Source organism: Diplotaxodon limnothrissa, linkage group LG18 (assembly GCF_057381915.1).
Source record: "Diplotaxodon limnothrissa isolate DT_005_m linkage group LG18, D_limnothrissa_male_GT1.1, whole genome shotgun sequence".
Taxonomy (NCBI): Eukaryota; Metazoa; Chordata; class Actinopteri; order Cichliformes; family Cichlidae; genus Diplotaxodon; species Diplotaxodon limnothrissa.
In genome coordinates this window covers 42,565,173-42,589,373 of record NC_140613.1, presented here as the reverse complement: position 1 = coordinate 42,589,373, position 24,201 = coordinate 42,565,173, and the positions used below count along the sequence as shown (strand labels likewise).

The window sequence follows — 24,201 nt, the reverse complement described above, 5'->3', positions numbered from 1 at the left end:
TTCTATATAAGAAAATGCAGTCTTGGTGAATAGTGTGCCCCCTGATAAGAACACTTTTCTTATACGAGTTTTCTCCCATTGATAACTTATCACTCAACATTTATGTTGGAATTTCTAACTAACATTTGTTTAGTTGATGAGATGGTTATGAGATGACCTGTTTGCACAGTTAGTGTCTGTACAGTTTCTGACACACAAGTATACTGTTGGTGGTTGTGTGTAGTTATTGGTGTGGAATACTTACTAAGTTTGGTTGCCACCACAGTGATATTGTGCTGAACAGCTGTCTCTCTGTCCAAGTATTCATTAGTGGATATGATTCCTTCCACCGTCTCAATGTCAAAAAAGCTGTCAGAGCCAGTCTGCCACTCCAGAGAATACCTGCACACATCAGACAGTCCATGGACTTTAACTTCATTTTACATTTTTATAGAAATTTAATTTGGTCAACCAGACATAAAAACTAATTGCATGTATAAACTCATCAGTCAAATAAAAAAGAACTTTTAAAAATATTACTGACTGGTTTTAAAAGCTTTTTCTGCCTGAAAGTTATACGTCTGCAGTGATCTGTCAGTTAGTGGTAATTAATCAATAGTTTCACTTCAGAGTTCTTAACGTGCTTTTTATATGGAATCATATTTGATTATTTAACAAATTAACTCTCTTAATTGGTTAAACTGTTACTTGGTGAACAAGAATCCAATTCAAACTATAATGTAGAACAACATCGTTACAATTTCCAGCCTTCCAGGAAATGAATAATACTGTTAACAATACTTAAAAAAATAAACAGTCTGTTGACATAATTTCACAGATCTGTGAAGCGCTTTCCACCTGACAGCACTGCTACTAGCATCCAGGTCATAAGCGGTCACTGAGCCAATGATGGTTCCTGGGGGAGTGTCCTCGTACACGTCCAAAGAATAGTAAGGCGTGGTGAAGACAGGAGGCTCGTCCACATCCAGTACGTTAATTTCGACTGTCACAGAGTCCTTGAAGGGCCCCAGATGGAGGAAACGGGGATCTAGCTCTGCATTAAATGCTTCCACCTTGAAAGTATAGGACGCTTGGGTTTCATAGTCAAGAGTCTGGAAAACATGGGAAGAAATCCACTGAGATGAAGCAAAAAATTCAGAGCAATCCTTATATTACCTCATGTCTGCAGTGAGAGGACGCCCACAGGCCGTCTACAGTGATTTTAACTAAAATACTTTCTGAAGTATAATTTTAGGACCATCTGGGAACTTTTTAAAAAGATAACTACGGAAATTTTTGTTTTTGCGGTCCAAACAAAAATATCAATCCAGCGCAAAGAAGACTATTACAAAGCAATGCTTCTGTCCTGACATTTGTATGGAATCATTCTGGAGACGATGTCTTATCCGTGTTATTGGTTTTGAACATACCACAGCAAAATTAAATAAAGCTCGACCCACGACTGTTGACGCTTGGAAAACCTTCTCATCCAGAGTTATCTCCTGGAAGAGGCAATAATTGGTTTTAACTTTGTGTTGTTGTGTCTTTTCTTTGCTGTCCCTATGCCTTGTTTGCTAATGTTTGCTTTGCTACTGCAGTTTACAGTTGTACTGTATATGTCTGTACCCCCCCCCCCCCCAAACCCCGTTTTAAATCAATAAAATGTTGATCACAAAAAAAAAAAATCAATCCAGTGTGAAAGTTAAATAAAAATGACATTTTATTCATGTATGTGACTGTGATTGTTTAAAAGGTATTCTGCATGCTTTATTTCACAGTAATTGTGTTGTAAAATGAAACTATATGCCATTAAGAAAATGTTTTTACTTCCCTTTTGCAATGTGAAGTTTTTTATTACGTGTGCTCAAATATGGGAGCACTGAACTTCATTTTGATGGCATCAAAGACGAGTGAAAATCTCTGGCATTTATCTTTAAAATTTAAATTTAACAGTCCAATCAAATTCCTGTATTTTAAACCACAGTATATGTAGAATTAGTCAGTCGGCTGACATGTTTATCATCTCATTGTAAAAAAAAAAAATTGTCAGTGAGAATAGAGAAACGCTTTTGGCTGACACGAGTATTTGACCAGTCCACACACACCGTTGGCTGCTGCGGCTGCCTGCGTTTACCTGGGAGTACAAAAGGCTGAGGATTCTTCACTCATGTTCGACTCTCTTGAACAGACGTAGGCTGTCCCTCCTGCCTCTGCCTTTGTGCTGCTGCCTTTTGAGCCTCTGTTTTTTGAGTTGTGGCCTTTGAGATGACTCGTGTTCTATTAGTGTTCTTGTGTTATTTGAAAATTTGAGAGTTGTTTTTTTGTTTGAATTGCCTCAGTGCCTAGTGAGTCGTTTCACTATGTGTTTTCAGTTGTGGTAATAAACCTTGTGTTTTTTTAATCTGCCCCCCCGTCTCTGGGCTCATTTATGTTACCTCCCCTTGAAAAAGAGCCGAACACAAGCGCTCTGACATTTCCTGTGAGAGATAAAGAAATGGAGGCGTATACGAAGTCAAAGAAACCAAATTAGAAATGATGCATCTGAGAGGGTAGTTGTTTTTTATGAACACCTGCCTTGACTGGTTGTGGAATAAATACAATGAACACAATGTGAAAGGTTTACAGATAGCTTTTAGGACTTAGGATTATTTAAAAGGGAATCAAAATGGTTCCATCCATTAATGCATGAAGAATTTTTTTCAATATCACTCTTAGACACCATGTTTTTAATTTTAGCAATATTATGCAGATCAAAAATGCAGTCTTAGACACAAAACAACTTCAAGGTTTCTAATGGTACTATAGATCCAGGTAATGACAACTATGCCTCTGTCAGTGCGCCCCAGGGTAGCTGTGGCTACTTAGGGACTAGTAAAGTGCTATACAAATACAGGCCATTTACCATTTAATTTTCAATTCTGTACAAAATAATAACCATTGTTGCTCATTTCCTGTCTCCAGCCATTTCACTCCACGGTCACCTCATTTCCTATTGTAATCCTGCTAAACCTAGTCTGTAGTTTTGGCTGTTCTAAACTATTTAAAGTGAGTCAGGGGTTACATATAATTGCTTTCTATCTAATGTTTTCAATCCATTTCATGTACACATCCATGTCTTTATCTCTCACAGGAAAGTCAGAGAGTTTGTCCTGCACTCATCACTGTGATGATAGTCCTGGTCAAATACTCGTGTCAGCCAAATGTGTCTTTTATTCAACAAAATAACAAAATTGTCACCAGAGCACAAAGTATGAAGGAATGAATACAGTACAAAGTACAATAGTCCCTTACATGGTATTACCCCAGTGACAGCAATTACAATGGACCAGACAGTCAGTTAGTGTTTCTCTGTTCTCACTGACAATTTAACACATTTAGAACTATGAACCACATTTAACAATGTGGCTGTGAAGCAGTCTCAGGCTACGTTCACACTGCAGGCGAAAGCGCATCAAATCCGACTTTTTTGACCCTATGCGACCCATCTATCCGATCATGGCACAAATCCAATATTTTCAAATCTGACCTGGGTCACTTTCGTATGTGGTACTGAATCTGATACATATCCGATGTTGTAGAAAGCGACTGCTGTTTGATGGTCACGTCGCATTAAATCCGTCTTTTACGTCACTGACACTAGACAGACGCCAATTATCAGAAGACAAACGAGAAAGCATGGCGGCCATTGTTAAAGCAAAGGCTCTTTTTTTTCTCAGTGTCTTTTCTTTAATTAATTTGTCAAAATTCTGTCGGTTACGACTGTGCAGAAATTGATCGACTGCTGCAACAACACCTACTAGCTCTGTAGCCGCCATTTTTACTTCTGTTGTGTGTGACGCTTTGAGGGCCGTGAACCGTTCACACTGGAGCGCGTTTGCTGTCACATTTTATTCGTAGTGTGAAAAACAGACAAAAAAAATTTGGATTTGATCAAAAAATCAGAATTGAGCATTAAGACCTGCAGTGTGAACGTGGCCTAATTCATATGATTTAAAGAACTTTGCATCAGCATAAAACAATCTTTCCATCATCAGCTTGAAGACATAAAATAAAGTGCTGTGTGAATGGATCAATGCTTTGCAGCAGGAAGCACTTAGAAAGCAACTAATGTGCACTAAAGGGTGAATTGACCTTTTTCAGAACAATTATCCCTTCTTGACTTTGACCATTACAGATGATGTCAAACACGTTGCCCTCATCTCCTGGAACAATGGCATACTCCACCCGTGCGTTGCTGCCTACATCCAAATCCTGGGCTTGAATTCGTCCCACAGCTGCACCCAATGATGCTGACTCTGGTACATGAAGATTAAAAATACCTTAAAGAGTAAGAAAGATCAGTAAAAAGAGACAACCAATTAAACACTATTATTAGTCCAACGTAACTGAATGAATGAATGAGTAGATTTTTTTAAACAATGAGCAAATTAGACATTGCTAAGAGTTTGTTACTCTTAGTGAAGCGTGGAGGGTTGTCATTGACATCAGTCAGGGTGATATTGATGATGGTGGTGGAGGCCAGTCCCCCCAGTTGACCACCCATATCCTTGGCCTGGAGAAGAACCTGGTATTCCTCTTTCACCTCACGGTCCATGTTGGCCAGAGCTGTCCGAATTATACCTGAAAGGATTTGATTTAACATTTTAGACCTCACTATAACAAAGAAGAAAGACAAAGATGAATCTGGCTTTAGTCTACACACGCTGTATGCCTATGCCTAATTTTGCCTCAGTGTATCTAAGTGCTTCCCACATTTGAATATTTTTTGTATATTTGTCACAAAAAATGTAAATATTAGACAGAGATGATGCAAGTAAACACAAAATGCAGTTTCTAAATGAAGGTGTTTATTATTAAGGGGGGGGAAAGCCAAAATGGCCCTGTGTGAAAAAGTGATCCCCCTCCCCCATAAAACTGCTACAGGCATCCCCAGACGAGTTACAAACAACAGTGACGTCTCTAACTGGTGAAAAGTTTGAATCCACCATTACAAGACCAAAACCAGTTGCTCCTGCACTGAACGATGACCTTGAAAACCGCTCACAGAGAGTTAATCTCTGTATACTAAACATTCCTGAAGGGAGCAAACATGGCAGGGACCCTCTAAAGTTTATGTTGGAGGTATCAATGCAGGCAATGGGCCCCAGTCTTCCCTACGTCATCTGAACTGGAAAGAGTCCAACAAACCCCGACCGACCTCCAGATCCAGTGAAAGGTCATAACCCCCACACTATCCTGGTCAGCTTCTCCGTATTCCCACAGAAAGAAGCTGCACTGCGCTGGGCCACAAACTACAAGCTTAAACATCAAGGTACCACTAAAAGGGTCTATCAAGACATCAGTGCACTGTTCAAAGCAAGCCCTGTATCAGAGAAATGTTAGACTCCACCCAGCATGGCTGCGTGTGATGTGACCTGATAGGCTCAGATGTTTCATGACCAGAGGATCAGTAAATAGTAAGACTACATGTATGGCACTCTGATTTAAACAGCCTGAAGATGATTAATCATCTAAGCTTGAGTATGTGCTCGTTTTCATCCTTTCATAGTAATCAGTGAAACTCAAGATCCGGACACTCATTAACGTTATTGTTGGGTTATTCAGCATCATCCTACATGCAGGTGCGTACATAATATAATAAGGTTGTATACCTTATTATATTTGACTTTTGATCTAAAACAAGGCAAAACATAAAATTATATATAATTATATATACAAATACTCTGTCTACTTGGAAGGCTTTCTTAAATTAATAGAAGGCAAGAAGAGTGCTGGCTATGAGTGATTTTGTGAGCTATCTAATTTAAAGTTAACAGTTCATGTGTATAATGTCTGTTTCTTTACAGTAGATGTTTGCTGTGGTGGATGAAGCAGCTACAAAGTTTGCTTTTCTTCACACATGAGTTTAACCTGGACCAGGTGACCCTGAATCCTCCCTTAGTTATGCTGCAATAGACGTAGGCTGCCGGGGGATTCCCATGATGCATTGAGTTTTTCCTTTCCAGTCACCTTTCTCACTCACTATGTGTTAACAGACCTCTCTGCACTGAATCATATCTGTTATTAATCTCTGTCTCTCTTCCACAGCATGTCTTTATCCTGTCTTCCTTCTCTCACCCCAACCAATCACAGCAGATGGCCCCGCCCCTCCCTGAGCCTGGTTCTGCCAGAGGTTTCTTCCTGTTAAAAGGGAGTTTTTCCTTCCCACTGTCGCCAAAGTGCTTGCTCATAGGGGGTCATATGATTGTTGGGTTTTTCTCTGGATGTATTATTGTAGGGTCAACCTTACAGTATAAAGCTCCTTGAGGCGACTGATGTTGCAATTTGATGCTGTATAAATGTCTTTTTCTCTTTAAGACTCTCCTGTAATTTAATTTAACTGGTACGTGTTATTTTAGAATTTAGAATCAGTGCTTGCTCATAGGGGGTCATATGATTGTTGGGTTTTTCTCTGTATCTACTGCACAATATAAAGCGCCTTGAGGTGACTTTTGTTGTGATTTGGCGCTATATAAATAAAATTGAATTGAAATTGAATTGAATGAGTTTAACGTGCGGTTTGATGAAGGACGCCCGGCAGCTTTTTCCCAATAAAGGTCTTTACAGGAACAAAAGCTGCTGTTTTTTCACTATATGTGTTCTCCTATGTTTCTATTGCAGGTCTATGTTTACATTGACCTGCAATAGAAACAGTCACAACGTAAAGCTCATGTTTCCATGGTAACTTGTCTTTGTGGTGCTTGTTTTATCAGGGGTAGGACTGGGGAGTAACTCGTGAGGTATCATGAAGTGAACTGAATTCATGCGACGTCTGAGTTCTGTTAGTACAACTGTATCAATTATTCTTGCTTTGTAACAGAAACGTTCCAGCTGCTGTCCTGTCACCTGTTTTGGGGTCCACAGAGAAGTAGGGCTGGCCGTGAAGGATGCTGTAGACAACGCGAGCACTGTTGCCATACGTGGGGTCATCTGCATCTGTGGCAGTCACCTGTGTCACGTAGGTTCCTAAACAAACACAAACATGTTTGCACAGATTATGTTAATACAGATTACGTTTCTCTCTAGAAACTGAAAAGCAGCGACGTCTGCGTGCTACACACCTGCTGACCGTGCTCTGTGACTTTACTTGGCCTGTCACTTTGTGGCTGAGCTGTTGTCACTCCTACTCTCTTCCACATCGTTATAATACCACTAATCACTAACTGTGGAATATTAAGTGGTGATAAAATTTCACAGCTTAACTTGTTGCACAGATGGCATCCTATCATGGTACCTCGCTGGAATTCACTGAGCTCCAGAGAATGACCCAATATTTCACAAATGTTTGCAGCCTGTTTGATTTTATGCGTCTGTGGCCGTGGAAGTGAACCACTACTGAGGTTCACCATATGTAAGAAGACAATACTGACATTTTTTTTTAAATTCTCCTATAAAGGAAACAGAATGTGGGAAAAATGGGCACAACTTTGCCATCACTGAGTTCACTGACGTAGTTCAATAATGCAGTAATTCCTTGGTGGCCCCAGGGGTGGGTGACATTTGCCACGAGTTCCTGAATATTGTAAGGCTGTTCTGGTTCACACACTTCTGCAACATCACATGGAGATCTAAACACTCCTTAGCCTCCCTGGGAAGGTCTGCCCTTTGTCACTGATTCGGTTCATAATCTTTACAGACAGGATCCAACCAAGTGGTGGAAGGCTTCCAACTTGGTAGCCTCAGAATGTTATATCTGCCCTGTAGGCTTCATCATGCTGTGGCCTCCAGCTTGCAGTGAAGTGACGTGATTGAAAATTAGCATCTCCATGTCTGAGGCCATGGTCCTCAGCTGGAAAAGGGTGAAGTGTCCTCCCAGGGTCAGGGTAGAGTTGCTGCCCCAGTTGTTAGAGGAATTTTACAGGGAGATTGTAAGATGGGGTCGTGGGTACAGTGAGGAGGACAGTATACCATTGTAGTCATTTGAGATGGGCTCAAAGTAGAGCCACTACTCCTCCACATCAAAAGGAGCCAGAGTTGGTTTGAGCATCTGACTAGGATGCCTTCTGGGTGACCTCTGGCTAAGGTGTTCTTGGCATGTCTCCACGAGGCCCCAGGATAGGAATGGAGAGATCATATCACTCTGCTGGCCTGGGAACACCCCAGTGTTCTCCCAGATATACTGAATGTGATGGCTGGGGAGCAGAGGGTTTTCTGGGTTAAGCTGCCCATGACCTGGTTCGGATAAGCAGAAGAAAATAGATGGATGGATGGATGGAGGATGGATGGATGTATGCCAAGACTTTGGAGAACAAAAAAAGAAAGATCAGATAATTTGATCTTGTAAACACACCCTAAGAAAGCAGTCTTACATATTTGCTTAATATGTGCGTTGAAGGACATGTCCTGGTCAAAAATGACTCCAAGGTTCCTCACAGCGTTACTGGAGGCCAAGGTAATGCCATCCAGAGTAAGAATCTGCTTAGATACCATATTTCTTAGATTTTCAGGGCCGAGTACAATAACCTCAGTTTTATCTGAATTAAGAAGCAGAAAGTTAGCGGCCATCCAGGTCTTTATGTCTTTAAGACATTCCTGCAGTTTAACTCATTGGTGTGTGTTATCTGGCTTCATGGACAGATAGAGCTGGGTGTCATCTGCATAGCAGTGTAAATGTATGCTATGTCTTCTAATGATGCTGCCTAAGGGAAGCATGTATAATGTAAACAGAATTGGTCCTAGCACTGAACCCTGTGGAACTCCATAATTAACCTCAGTGTGTGAAGAGGACTCTCCATTTACATGCACAAACTGGAGTCTATTAGATAGATATGATAGAAACCACTGCAGCGCAGTACCTGTAATACCTACAGCATGTTCTAATCGCTCTAATAGGATATTATGGTCGACAGTATCGAACGCTGCACTGAGGTCTAGCAGGACAAGCACAGAGATGAGTCCACTGTCAGAGGCCATAAGAAGATCATTTGTAACCTTCACTAAAGCTGTTTCTGTGCTGTGATGAGCTCTGAAACCTAAAATCTGATAAATAGGTTGATCATAGCCTGAAGAAGTAATTAATTTTAGGACGTCTTATAAGAATGGGTTCTAAAAGACACAATGATGGTTTGGGGGAAGTAATTACTGAAGTTAATTTAGAAAGATGGAGAAAAAGAGTCTAAATGAATATCAATGGTGCTGAAAGTAGCTAAACATAAATCTAAGTCTGTGAGATGGTTATGAATGGTTCAAATTTTATTTGTGAAGACTTTTACAAGATAAGGTTAAATGAATGCTTGGTTCAACAGAGGTCTGACTTTTTGCGAGCCCTGCTACAGTGCTGAAGAGGAACCTGGGGTTGTTCTTATTTTCTTCGATCAGTGATGGATACTAAAACGTTCTAGCTTTGCAGAAGTTTTTTTCTGTAGAGCAGCAAACTGTTTTTTTCAGGCTAAATGATGATCTTCTAAATAAGATCCCAGTTTCTCTCCAGTTTACAAGTTTTCTGTGTTAAGGTGCATGTTTGACGGTTACACCAGGGAATCAAGAATTTCTGATTTCGGGCTTTCTTTTTCAGAGGCGCTACAGTAGTGGTACGCAGGGAAGATGTAGAATTATTAAGCTCTGTGGGAGTAGGTAACCGCTCTGCATTGTTTTGGCACATGGCACTGAAGAAGAAAACAGTAGAGAGACAGTGGCGCTGTCACTTGGTGTTTGCTCTCTGCAGCAGAGTATTGCTTCCTGTTCCACAGTGTGTAGCTTATCTGTGGAGCCAGTTGATTTAAAAACTTCACCTGCTAATTACATTCACAGTATTCACTATCCCCTACCTTATCGGACCAGGGGTGACATATTCAGCTGCACCTGAGCCAGCCAGCAATCTAAGGAGATCTCCTTAGATTGCTGGCTGGCTCAGTTGTGTCTAAAACACAATGTAGATAACTGGAAAGGTTTCTGGGAAAACCTGGTCTTGTTACGAGAGACTGTCCTGTCTAAAAAATTGGTTTCATTTTTAATATATTTTTGTGCACTGTGTATTTTTTTATACCTAAAATATATTTTCCTTGATAAGGAGTGTACACTTTCATTTATCTTTATGAGTTCTGCTATCTAAATTCTTCATCCACCTACTGCATCCGAGCCTGTAGCTGTCTTACCTGTTGGGGACATCTCTGGGACGCTGGCGCTGTAGGGTCCATCTGGGAACTGAGGTTCATTGTCATTAATATCCTGCACCTTGATGATAAACTCAGACTCTGGCTCAAGAGGGATGCCTGTATGAACGTCAACAGCCTGGGCCTTCAGCGTATAGTACGATTTTTTCTCCCTGCAAAACATCAAGTATTAAATTTACACACACTGAATTCACTGGCACATACTCAACTGATATGATTATGTGTTCAGGCTATGAGTCTCATGGTGTCTCAGCATTGATTCCGTGTCAGGCTGCACTCATGCTGCCAAACAGACTGTTAAAGAAAATGGAAATATTAGATGTGCTGTAGATCAAGTAGTGACTCAATTTTGGGACAGGAAAGTGTTTTGTCCATAGAAATGCTCGTCTATTGATGCAAATGCATGAATAAAGGTAGACTTTTATTGGCATAGTCACAGTTTTATACTTACGGGGGTTGTTCATGTGCAAAGCTTAGTTTATCATTTTAGTTAGTTTATCATCATATCAAAGAGGAACTTTCTTTTATGATATGATTTTCTGAATTTTAATGTGACATTAAGATATCCAACAATATCTTATTTATTTAATTGTGGAGGGGTGTGGTTTATGGCTCAGCTGCAGGGGAGGGGTGGAGCAGTGGGTTCAGGGTGTGGTGTCGGGGGAGGCGGACCTGCCCATGCCTTTCCTATTTCAGTCAGATGCGGGGACCTGACGAGAGAGCTGCGTGTGGTGCAGAGCCGATGAGGACAGCTGGAAAGCTGCCCCACTGTTAATAAAAGATCACTGCACTAGCAACGCAGCTACAAAAGTAAACATGTGATAAAAACCTGCAATTGCAAAAAAGCAACAACAACAAAACAACTGCCACTGTTGAATGTGTCCTGTTTAGGTGGAATGGGTTCTCTCTCTTACACACACACACACACACACACACACACACACACACACACGCACACACACGCGCACGCTCGCACGCACACACACACTCTTTAGAGCGTGCTGATTTTGTATAGAATCAATATATAAATTTGACAGTTTTACTGTGTATTGTATGCAACGAATGACTGCAACACAATGTGATAGCAGCATGTGAATATTATCAAGCCCTCGAGCCGCAACGGTAGAAACTCTGAAGGCAGATGCTACTCATGATTGGTCTTTTTTTCAACGACTCCCAAAGTCTCCAAACAACAGGGCTGGCCGCCCGCAGTGACAGTTCAAGAGAAAGCTGTAATAACACATCTGCAGTTTTAAAGGTAATGCATATGTTCAGTGATGTTTTCTGAGGTCAGCAGCTGTTTCAGGTCTTGAACATCAAACATTCTTGCTCAGGTGACTCAGCTGAAGTTGATCAAGCCTCAGCCTGTTTTGTGGAAAAAAAAAATCGCCTTGAATCTTTTGTGCGTTTTTAAAAAAATCTCAGCCAAAGTCAGCATCTCTGTGGACACAATCATCTCTCTGACAGAAAAAGGTTGATTCTGATTTGTCCAAGTCTCACTTCCCCGTCCATTGCAACTCCTGAGAAAAACAGTTTGGGAGGATGTGCCTTCTCTAGGTTCCTACTTAGATATTACTGTTTTCAGGTGCTTAGTCAGTTTAGACAATATTATTGGGAGGTACTGACCTGTCAAGCACCACCTGTGCATGTATATCTCCTGTCATTTGGTCAATGGTGAAGACAGACCCCACTCCCTCTCCTGAGAGTGTATATTTCACTGCATTATCTCCCTGGTCCATCTCAGTGTGGAGCTGCAGAGGAAATTATGTGTCAGAAAAGCATCACAAATACTGTATTGTTTTCTTATTTAGGAGATGATATGCACATTAACTGCATCAGTCTTCATTTGTTGTCTATGAGAACGATATGAATACACTGACTAGCTCCTGCATTCGGTACACCTGTTCAGCTGCTTGTTAATGCAAGTATCTAATCAGCATGACATAGTGTGTAATGTGTATCTGTTTGTAAGCATGTAGACTTGGTCAGTATAAGCTGCTGAAGTGGAACAAGAGTGATCTAAGTGACTATGAAGGTGGCATAGTTTGGGAGTGAGGTGGGCTGGGCTTATTTCAGAAGCAGCTATCTGCTGCAGGCCTCGAGGGCCGGAGTTTGAAACCCTGATCTGCTGGGAGTTTCCTGCACACGTTGATGCCAGAGGTCAGTGTAGAATAGTCAGACTGCTCTAACTTTGGTTAATGTTTTTTGTTTGCAAATGAAATCATCATTTAAAACAGTTTTTTTTTTCATTTTTTTGGGTTTATTTGGGTCATCTTTGTCAAATATACATTTTTCACTAACATGCCATTTTTAGTCCAAATCCCATGCTAACTAGAAACATTTGGGTTTAACACTGTAACAGATGAATGAGTTCAGTGTTAACAAGCGTTAACTGTGATTAATTAATTTGAAAAATATAACGCATAAAAAAATAACGCATTTAATAACACTGGCTTGACATATTTGCATTCCAAGCAAAGAGGAACGTTTGTCAATGCACCATTTCCTGGTAGACGGATTACACTGATGCACACATCAGAGCTACAAAGAATAGTGATGGGATTTCCGGCTCTTTCAGCTCCGAACCGGCTCTTCAGGTTGTTTTGTTGCTTTAACTAATTTATTTTTAACAATAATATAAAATTATGCAAAAAAGGAATTACTAATGTAAAAAAAGTCTTTTTATTTATATATGTTTATATATAAATATATACGGTGGCCCCTAGAGACAAAGCACGTACAAACTCCAAAACACATTTCTAGCATGAACTGAACTTCCAAAACAGAGCTACTAGATCACTTAAATTACACAATTGAAAGCATATTCAATTATCTTGTTTGTGTATTTATACACAAGCACTCACATATATTCAAATAATTAAAAAAAAATGTTTATTTACCTGTTACTACCACACACCAAATCCGGTCGTTGGTACTTGCTGGCTTGTGTAGCCACCAGGTAACACTGCGCCTAGCGTCCTGGAGCACTTCTGTTGTGTTTTGTACGTGCTTTGTCTCTAGCGGCCACCGTAAATATACTTTTATTTATTCACTCCACATAAAATGTAATAAATAAATCATATAATACAAAAACCAACTATTCACATTTGAACTTTTAACTATTTCAATTTTCAGCTTTTTCCTTTTAAACAAATTTAAAGTGAAACAACACAAAACACTGCAAACCACAACACAATTAAATATAAATTATAATATGAAAACAAAAAGAACATGCACATTCTCTGTCATATGGACCTGCATGAATCCTTTATTATCTGCAACCGAAAATAGTTGTGGATGATTACTATACCTTTCTAATGTGACGTTGTTGTCCCTGGCTCTCTCTCTCTCTCCCTCCCGCTCTGTTCCTGTGCTACTGAGTGTAACTACCGCCCCTCCCCCCTCTGCCCAGCACAAAGCACAAGGCTCACGTGCGGAGTAAAGCGGAAAAAAGTGCGAGAGAGAGAGGCTGAGAGAGAGAGAGAGAGAGAGAAAGGAAAAAAAACCCATGGCTCCCAATAAGGAGCCGGCTCATGTCACCTCAGACTGATCAGAGGCTAATTTGATTTCTAAAGACTATCCAATGGAACCTTGATAAAAGCGTGGTTATGTGCAAACTGTGCAAAAAGGAGTTTGCATACCACCGAAGCACTTCAACCTTACGGCATCATCTAAATGCAAAACATGTTGCAGTGAGTACAGAAACTGTGGGAGCTGTTAGCGCTAGCAGTCCCAGTAACAAGAAAAGGTGTCAGCAGCCGAAACGTGATGAAATACCTGGCATCAGGACCAAAATTAGCAAGTCAACATCGGACAAACTTACAAATTCTCTCACAAAATGGATTGCTCTGTCTGTAGACCACTATCAGTGGGAGAAGATAGCGGGTTAGAAAATGTGCTACAGTTGGCGTCAGGTGATCCAACTTTCCAGCTGCCTATTTCAAGTAAAGTTCAACAGCTTTATGACACTGAAAAGCAAACAACATGAGATTACAGACAGCCCTGCTAATATGGAGGAACTACACCAGGAGCAAACAAGACTGGGGCAACACAAAGAGCCACTTGAGCCATGCAGGTAAATAAAACCATTTTTTACTTATTGTTACTGTTTCTTCAAAAAGCTCTACAGTTGACAGTTATTGTGTAGATAATAATTACTTTGTTGAACTGTCTACTACAGGTTCGTGACTGAGCTTCTTGGAGGTGAGACGTCTGTCTGATGTTCAGTGGTGTTACCTGCTTTCTGCCACCTGCATTACAACATGGAGGTCTCTGATGATGACCCAAACTACATGGTGAAGTTTAAGACTGCCTTCACAAAGGTGTAGCTACACTCAACCATCAGTGAGCTACACACCAGATAGCTGCTGTGCTTGACCCACTTTAAGGATTTAAAGTGTCCTGCAAGGAGAGAGCGAGAGGTGGTTTGGAGCAGCCTTGAGGTCCTGCTGCAGGAACAGTGTGAAGATGGCACCACAAAGGAGCCAGCAGAGACAAAGAGCCTCCTCCTCCCCTCTGATGAGGAAGAGTTTGCACAGAGCAGAATCCACCATCAGCCAGACAGACTGCCCGCTGCAGTGGTGGTCCAGTCGAGCAGGGACCCACCCACAGCTGTCTGTGATTGGTCCTGCCACTTCTGTCCCATGTGACAGACTGTTCTCACCTGCAGGTCACATAGTAACAAAAAGCTGCTCTGAACACGTGAACAGGCTAGTTTGTAACTGGCTGAAAGAGACGGACAGTAAATAAGCATGGAGGTACTGTGAGTAAATGGACTGGTTCTTATTTAGTGGTTTTCTACTCTGAGCATCAAAGCGCTTTATACAACTAATTCATTCACCCAATCACACAAGCACTTTTTCTAAGCTGTTAGTGCCTATCTAACATTAACATACAATGGATGAGCAACAGGGGGTTAGTATCTTTCCCAAGGATATTTGGCATGAAGACTAGGAGGAAGCCAGGAATCGAACCACCAACCTTCCAATCATTAGATGCTCTACCGCCGGAGCTACATGTTTTATGTTCACTGTTTTAGCCTAATGTACAAAATAATGTTGGCTCAGGTTACTCAGAGTTTAAAGGTGAAGCTGCTCAAATAACCTTTTATGTTTATTTTTTTAAGAAGATTAAACTTCACTCATGTTGAAATTATTATTATTATTTAAAAACAAAGCCATTTTGAAAATATACTTAAAGTACTTAAAACAGCGCTTCATTTTTAAGCCTGCCCAGGGATTTTTTTTCCAGAAATGTAAAGAGCTTGAGTTTCCAATATTCATGTCCATGTTTATTATTTGATTCTGTCACCCACTAAAACCCTTTTAAATTAAAAAAAAAAACATTTGCACTTTGAGGAATATTTTCTTGTGCGATTAAATGTGATTAACCGAGATGATTAATTACAAAGCCTCTAATTAATTAGATTATTTGTTTTAATTGAGTCCCACGCCTAATAATAATACAATGTATTAATCAAACAACATAATTTCTCATTCAACAGAATAATCTCTTGTTTGTAGAATATATACTACAATTACTATACTAACTAACACTATTTCCAAATAAATCATCCATAATAAATATAAAGTCAACAAATATTTTCAAAACAAGCTCTACTGTGCAGGGCATTACACTTATCTAAAAGGGGTTCAATATATGAAATATGAAAGTCAACAACTAACTGACCAGTGGGCTCCAAACATTGCAATGAGGATCTATTTAGACCTTTTGTAGTTTAATTAATAACCAGTCGGCTAAGATGTTGGCGTAATAAACTGTAATAAGTTGCAACCATTGCAACAAGTCAGTTTGTGAAATGAAGTCCCTCCTAGATATTCAACGATCAGCTGCAGGTGATTTTTAGCAGTAGAAATGTGACGATGTTACAGAGCGGGGGTAGACCAGTACTGAGGCACACGTTCCAAACACTGATCACTGTGTCAGACAAAAACAGTTCATGCATGAAACTCAGAGCAACACGAGCTAATAAACCAACCACTTACAACCACATGTCCAAAAAAGTTGTAAAATGTAAATCAACCGAATGCAATGATAAAAACATGATATGTTTATCTGTGAATTGTTTCTTCTCTCAACAGGAAAACATATACAATATTTATAATGAGACAATTATAAGAAATCATAAGTAATGATGGACAGAAGTGAACCAATCTGAAATAATTCTGCCTAAAAGTTATTTTTGAATCATTTAAAATAGACATCAAAGACGTTAAAAATCTCATCATCTACCGTACAAAATGACATAAAGAGTCCAAGAATCTTGACGAGGCTAAAAACCAATACTGAAAGCCGTCAGGCCATCAGCACGATTCCAGCATCAGTTATGAACACAGTTTGCTGTTTAAAGCTCTGCTGTGGTATCAAGAAGTCAGAGATCAACATTATCCAGAAATACCATCGTCTGCTCTGGTACAAAGCTTATGTGGAAAATAGTTCAGTGATCAGACAAATTCAAATTCTCTTTGGAAAACTACAAAGGAGAGGGACTATTCGGCTTAATACCCAGTGGTGGTGTTGATGGGGGGGCGGGGGGAGCTGGTGCGCATCAACGCCTATGTAACTGACAACTATAAGTGCTGACAGGTATATACAAGAGCAAAGAACACTACTTTTTCAGGGAAGGCCTCACATTTTCTCCTCTTACAGGAGCCTGGATTTTTAGAGGAGAGCTCCAAATCAGTGCTCACCAATTTCGAACATTTGATGCACTGAAATGAAGAATATGACCAAAAATCCGTAGAACAACTAGAATCCAGTTGTTTTTTGTTTTTTAGGCAAGGCCTTGTGTATTTCAGCAAGGACAATTAAATTAATATTAACTCAGGTTTGTATAACCCCTGTCAAGAACCTCAAAGATGCTTCACCAAAAAGTATAAATAAATGAAAGTATATAAATAAACACAAAGGTAAACAACTCCAAAGGGAAGCAGAGTAATACAAACTGATGACCAGAGTCCACTGACATCTGCTGCTAAACAACACACTTAGTGCACACCCTCCCCAATGGGAGTAACACGACAATCAGTAGTGTTCTTACACACACACACACACAGTGTGAACACTGCCCAACAGCCCTATTTGCTCCCCTCTTCTTCTTCTTTAAAACCCGCAAAGCTGATTATGAGGGGAGACACCTGCTGTCACTGGGAGGAGCACAAATCCTCCAGAAGAAGGAATGCGCGCACACACACACACACACAGACACACACACAGCACTACAGCTTTAACTACATACAGTGGGGCAAAAAAGTATTTAGTCAGCCACCGATTGTGCAAGTTCCCTCACCTAAAATGATGACAGAGGTCAGTAATTTGCACCAGAGGTACACTTCAACTGTGAGAGACAGAATGTGAAAAAAAATCCATGAATCCACATGGTAGGATTTGTAACAATTTATTCGTAAATCAGGGTGGAAAATAAGTATTTGGTCAATAACAAAAATACAACTCAATACTTTGTAACATAACCTTTGTTGGCAACAACAGAGGTCAAACGTTTACTATAGGTCTTTACCAGGTTTGCACACACAGTAGCTGGTATTTTGGCCCATTCCTCCATGCAGATCTTCTCGAGAGCAGTGATGTTTTGGGGCTGTCGCCGAGCAACACGGACTTTCAACTCCCGCCACAGATTTTCTATGGGGTTGAGGTCTGGAGACTGGCTAGGCCACTCCAGGACTTTCAAATGCTTCTTACGGAGCCACTCCTTTGTTGCCCGGGCGGTGTGTTTTGGATCATTGTCATGTTGGAAGACCCAGCCTTGTTTCATCTTCAAAGTTCTCATTGATGGAAGGAGGTTTTGGCTCAAAATCTCACGATACATGGCCCCATTCATTCTGTCCTTAACACGGATCAGTCGTCCTGTCCCCTTGGCAGAAAAGCAGCCCCATAGCATGATGTTTCCACCCCCATGCTTCACAGTAGGTATGGTGTTCTTGGGATGCAACTCAGTATTCTTCTTCCTCCAAACACGACGAGTTGACTTTATACCAAAAAGTTCTACTTTGGTTTCATCTGACCACATGACATTCTCCCAATCCTCTGCTGTATCATCCATGTGCTCTCTGGCAAACTTCAGACGGGCCTGGACATGCACTGGCTTCAGCAGCGGAACACGTCTGGCACTGCGGGATTTGATTCCCTGCCGTTGTAGTGTGTTACTGATGGTGACCTTTGTTACTTTGGTCCCAGCTCTCTGCAGGTCATTCACCAGGTCCCCCCGTGTGGTTCTGGGATCTTTGCTCACCGTTCTCATTATCATTTTGACCCCACGGGATGAGATGTTGCGTGGAGCCCCAGATCGAGGGAGATTATCAGTGTTCTTGTATGTCTTCCATTTTCTGATGATTGCTCCCACAGTTGATTTTTTCACACCAAGCTGCTTGCCTATTGTAGATTCACTCTTCCCAGTCTGGTGCAGGTCTACAATACTTTTCCTGGTGTCCTTCGAAAGCTCTTTGGTCTTGGCCATGGCGGAGTTTGGAGTCTGACTGTTTGAGGCTGTGGACAGGTGTCTTTTATACAGATGATGAGTTCAAACAGGTGCCATTCATACAGGTAACGAGTGGGGGACAGAAAAGCTTCTTACAGAAGACGTTACAGGTCTGTGAGAGCCAGAGATTTTCCTTGTTTGAGGTGACCAAATACTTATTTTCCACCCTAATTTACAAATAAATTCTTTACAAATCCTACCATGTGGATTCATGGATTTTTTTTTCACATTCTGTCTCTCACAGTTGAAGTGTACCTCTGGTGCAAATTACTGACCTCTGTCATCATTTTAAGTGGGGGAACTTGCACAATCGGTGGCTGACTAAATACTTTTTTGCCCCACTGTATCAGCCAATAGCTGGTTAGCCAGAACTGTAATCTAAACAATCTGTATTCAAATCCTATGTGCGAAGTGGCTGGATTTATCTTGATGAATAAATACATAAAAGTATGTGTGTGTGTATATACACGCACACACATATATATACACACACACACACACACATATATATATACACACACACACACATATATATATATATATATATATATATGGTAAATGGCCTGTATTTGTATAGCACTTTACTTAGTCCCTATAGACCCCAAAGCGCTTTACACTACATCCAGTCATCCACCCACTCACACACACTCACACACTGGTGATGAAGTTACATTTAGCCACAGCCACTCTGGGGCTCACTGACAGAGGCGAGGCTGCCGGACACTGGTGCCACCAGACCCTCTGACCACCACCAGTAGGCAACGGGTGAAGTGTCTTGCCCAAGGACACAACGACCGAGACTGTCCGAGCCGGGGCTCGAACCGGCAACCTTGCGATTACAAGGCGAACTCCCAACTCTTGAGCCACAATTAACAGGCTGGTGTGAAAGATTGCTGCCACACCTCCCCCTCGGCCTGTGCTTCGAGGTTTCTGGTAATTAGAATGACTCGGGGGTGTTGATTCATTTAAACTAACATAATCATCCTGCTGCAACCAGGTTTCTGTGAGGCAGAGTAAATCAATTTGTTGATCAATTATTAAGTCATGTACTAACAGAGACTTGGAGGAGAGAGACCTAATATTTAATAATCCACATCTCACTGTGTAACTCTTTGGTTCAGATGTGGATACTGTATTGTTCTTTCTTTGTAATTGTTTAAGTTGTTTGTTGCTGGTTTTTAGTTTGTTTTTTGTCTGTTTGGAAGCTGACACAGTCTCTATGGAGATGGGTTTTTGGGGGGGTAGCAGGAGGAGAGAAGCTGCAGAGAGGCGTGTAAGACTGCAACTCTGCTTCCTGGTCCCAACTCTGGATAGTCATATTTTGGGGGGGTTAATAAATTTGTCCATGTTTCTAGAAATGAGAGCTGCTCCATCCAAAGTGGGATGGATGCCGTCTCTCCTAACAAGACCAGGTTTCCTCCAGAAGGTTTCACATGTCTGAGAACAGAATCACCAATTACCAGAGTTTGACCCCCGGCGGGTGTGTCACCGAGTGGGGAAAAACAGACACATGGTTGGTGGTGTACCTGGGGCTTCTGTTTAAGACTACGCTTCCTCCTCACCATCACCCAGCCGCCCTCTTTCCCCAGCTGCTCAGGACAGTCTGCCGGGGAACAGCTAGCGGGGCCTACGCTGTCTTCAGCTGCACCGTTACCAAACAAGGCTTAGAAATGGGCAAATTTCATTTAGACAAGAAATGGTGCAACCTTTTGATACTATTATGTTGTAATGAAGCAATGTGTTAAAATCAGCTTATTCTATTGGTAACCAGAGTGATGCACTCAGCCACAGAGGACCATCTCCATTAAAGGAAAGAAAAAGACAGAGAGATGGAGATCATCTGTCATAATGTTCTGTGTAAGTAAAGTTGGGCTGCCCAGCTCTGTAGTAGTAGTTATAAAGTAGCAGGAGTATAACAAATCTCCAAATACATGGTTTAATTATCTTCTTGGTTTTTCACACGTTTACCCCTGATGTGGACTTCAAGTCAACAAGGAAGGGTGTTCATCATCTGTACTGGCTTCTATTGTGCATCACCAGGTTGTCTTCATTATGTTTAAATACTTACATGTATTCAGTTTCTTCCATGTGATTTGCTGATTAGATAGAATTTGAACAGGTGCAACAGCAAAGAGTTTTTTGGTATTTGTTTTTTTTTTTTAGTAGTACTGGAGTAGTAGCATAGCTTATCTTAGCTTAGCTTAGCCATCTGCTCTCATTTTTAAGTATCTTACTGTGTTATAGTACAAAGTTTGGGAGTTTGTACACTTTAGTTTTATCTGATTTGATAGTTTTCCTCTGATATTTTTAGAGTTCTGTGAGATTTTTTAGTTTTCATGCCTTTTTGTTTTCTTCTTATTTCAAATAAAACATCTCAAAGCATTTGAAATGAAAGCATATATTTTAGCCTTATCTGGATATTTTCTAAAGATTTCATCCAAATCCACTTCCTGGTACAAGCGAGCTCCAAGCAGAAAAATGTAAAAATGAAGCAACATGGACGAGCTAAAAACATCAGGTCTTTTCTGTTAAAATTAACAGAAGGTAAAGAGTCAGTAATGTTGGTAAAGTTGCTGTTTAAAGACAAGTACAGAGTACACACAAGCTCTCTCAAAATAATCTGGTAACAGCATATATAACGATCGTATATAACGATTTTGTTTCGCTTACCTTTCCAACATACTGAGGTTCAGATCCCATGTACTCCTCCAGGACAAAGAACTGGTTCCACACCCATCCTCTCTTAATCCGGTGAGTTCCCAACCTACCCTGCCTCCGCCATCTCCTCTTGCCCTCCACTGATGGAACTTCCCCCAAAGAAGGCCTCAAACTCAGATTTTTCCTCCCTCCACCAGAAAATGTAATGGCACCCCTGCTAGTTCTGTTGTGGAGGGAAGTCTGCAAAGGGATTTGGGAGGAGTGGTCCAATAACAAGCAGGATCCCACCAGGAATATAGTGACATATCTCTTTGTTATCATCAGTGAATGTGTTTGTCAAAAAAAGGGAAAGCAATGTTAAAAACAAACTGGGTTAGTTTGAGGTTGAGAATGAACGTCCAAAGCTGGATTTGACCTGCTGGCACGGACTGGGCAAGAATTCCACTGTATTCCCAGATAATTCATATACTGTCATTGCTCAATCAGGCAAATCTCTGAAGGTCATTGTTGGTTGGCCTGGGTTTGTTGGACCATGAGTTTCGTCCTGTTCTGTGACTGCAGAAGAACCACCTCGTGTTCTCCTCAGTTCCTCAGCAGAGACACCTGGAAGAACAGGTTTAAATAGCAGCATTATAATGTAGACTTGAACAAAACAGTTCAGCTACAAAGTCTCACTTTTGTTACTTACATTTACTTATAAACTTTAAATCTATTAATGCTTTATTACATTTGAAGCTTTAGTGGAGACAAAGTCAGAGAACAAACTATTATCCCACCTGTAATCCTGACACTGCTCTGCAGCGCTGATTGGACAGGTAGTGGAGTACCTGCTGTGACACAGATCCACTGGCACAAGGACATACAGGAAATCTTAATCACACATCAGGATCACTGGTACTGTCATTTTAATGTTTTATTGCCAATTTAAATTGTGTTTGCTTTGTTTTGCATTAAAAGAAGAAAATGGATAGATGGGTGGTCTCAGCATACATTTTTACTTATCTTATTAAAACTTAAGTACTATTACTTAAGTGGGATTATGAACTTTTTTTTATGTAAGCATAATTTTTTTCCCTTCCTTCCTGTCTCAATGGTTTTCTAAAGCAGTTCATTTTGCCTTGTTTGAACCATTAAATACAAGCGGGAGGTGATGTTAATACCTGATTAGTCTTGTCATGCACCTGCTTCACAGACTTACAGTGAATACATAACAACACCTACGCTCACATTGTTGTACTCTCCGTCAGAGGGGCAGTGTCTGAACGGCTGCCATCACTGTGACATAGGGCCAAGGACCTGGTATGGACCCCCCCATGATTCAGTGACTGAATCATCATTGTTCTTATGATGGGGTTGATGATTTTCTCTCACGTGTTTTTAAATAATTCTTACTGAACTTTTTTGTCTACACACTGTCAGACTGCACGTGTAAAGGCTTCCACAAAAATCACTCACAATCTTCTGGCAGTGCTCTGTCATTTTGATTATTATTATAATAATCTGGGCAATGAGAAAAATGATGAGTACTGAATTACTAAAAGAAACAGCTGACTACTGAAAACTGGGGCATGCTTGATTTTGAAAGTTGCTTATACGAATATAAGTTACGTCATATCTAAAGTTGAATGACGTTTCATTATGAGGGCGACTCATCCTTAACTGTTGTCACGGTCCCCGTGTCTCTCTGGTTGGCCCACGCTGGCTACAGGTTTTGTTGTTGTTAGTTTTAGTTTTTTGTCTCTCCTCCTCCTCTCTGCCTGGGTGGAGCTCATTACGGGCTCTCACTCTTGGCCCACGCACCCCTGTGGATGGTGTCCACCTGCGGCTGATCTGGCTGATTTCCCCAGCTGCTATTTAAGGCAGTGGCACAGAGCAGCTCACCGCTGGAACGTCGAACCACCTGAGTTCGTGCTCGCGGCATATTCAAAGAAGAATCGCTTACACGTGTTTTATGTTGTGGAACTAACCTTTGACCTTCTGTCTGTAGATTCTGGACCGAATCACCGGACCTGTCCAAGTGGGGCAGTGTGTGGAGTGTTGGAGCGAGTGCGGCTGAAGAGGAGTGCGTGTGTGCGGAGGAGCGGTGGCGGTGACTGAGTGGAAGAGGAAGCGTGTGTGTGGATTCCCCCCCCCTTCTCTCCCTGGAGCCCTGGACCCCCTCCCAACTCACTGTACATATATTTTGCACTAAGGTGATCCCTATTGTAAATAAATCCCCTTTTGTTTCCTTGAAAGAACTGTCTGCGCGTGGGTCCGTTCAGTAGCCATGACAGAACGTTCCAGCCAGAATATGGACCCAGCAGACCTTGACCCAGTCCAGCGAGCCCTTGCGTCACAGGAGACGGTGCTGGTCCGCCACGAGGCGATGTTCTCACACCTGCTTGGCCAGATTGCGTCCCTCACCCAGGCAGTGGCTCGGCTTACACCGCTGGAAGGAACGCCCTCGGCGGCTCACCCCGCCCCGCAAGGCGCCGAAGCCCAAGCTGTGGAGCCGGCAGCAGCTGAAGTAACAGCCCCCTCTGCTCTGGAGCCAGGCACCGCAGGACTCCGTCTACCTGCCCCTGAGCCCTTCTCTGGTGAGCTGTCAAAATGTGCAGGATTTTTGACGCAGTGCTCTTTGGTTTTCCGCCAACAGAGACGTTTGTTTGAAGATGATGGAGCAAGAATCGCATTCTTTGTACAGCTGTTACGTGACCGCGCGCTGCTGTGGGCACAGGCAGCGCTTAAAGCCAATCCAGACATAACCTATGCTGTTTTTCTCTCGAAATTTAAAAATGTTTTTGAGAAGGGATCCGGCGCCGAAGCAGCAGCTCATCGGTTGCTGAACCTGAAGCAGGGGAAGCGGAGTATGGCAGACTACTCCATTGACTTCCAGATTCTGGCTGAGGAGACCGGCTG

At 41.5% G+C, this 24,201-nt stretch overlaps 1 protein-coding gene across 1 annotated transcript in view; it reads right to left on the bottom strand.

Annotated features, from left to right (window-relative positions):
* The window catches only part of LOC146614213 (cadherin-12-like), a 31,760-nt gene extending 10,136 nt beyond the window's left edge, over nt 1-21,624 (bottom strand). Inside the window, exons 1-8 of the mRNA XM_085378776.1 lie at nt 21,316-21,624; nt 11,757-11,881; nt 10,113-10,282; nt 6,865-6,984; nt 4,432-4,599; nt 4,111-4,298; nt 838-1,091; nt 245-381 (exon numbers count right to left, since the gene is read on the bottom strand). Coding sequence (XP_085234902.1) covers nt 245-381; nt 838-1,091; nt 4,111-4,298; nt 4,432-4,599; nt 6,865-6,984; nt 10,113-10,282; nt 11,757-11,881; nt 21,316-21,624 — 1,471 coding nt within the window. The remainder of the gene's footprint in view (nt 1-244; nt 382-837; nt 1,092-4,110; nt 4,299-4,431; nt 4,600-6,864; nt 6,985-10,112; nt 10,283-11,756; nt 11,882-21,315) is intronic.
* Between the last annotated feature and the right edge of the window lie 2,577 nt (nt 21,625-24,201).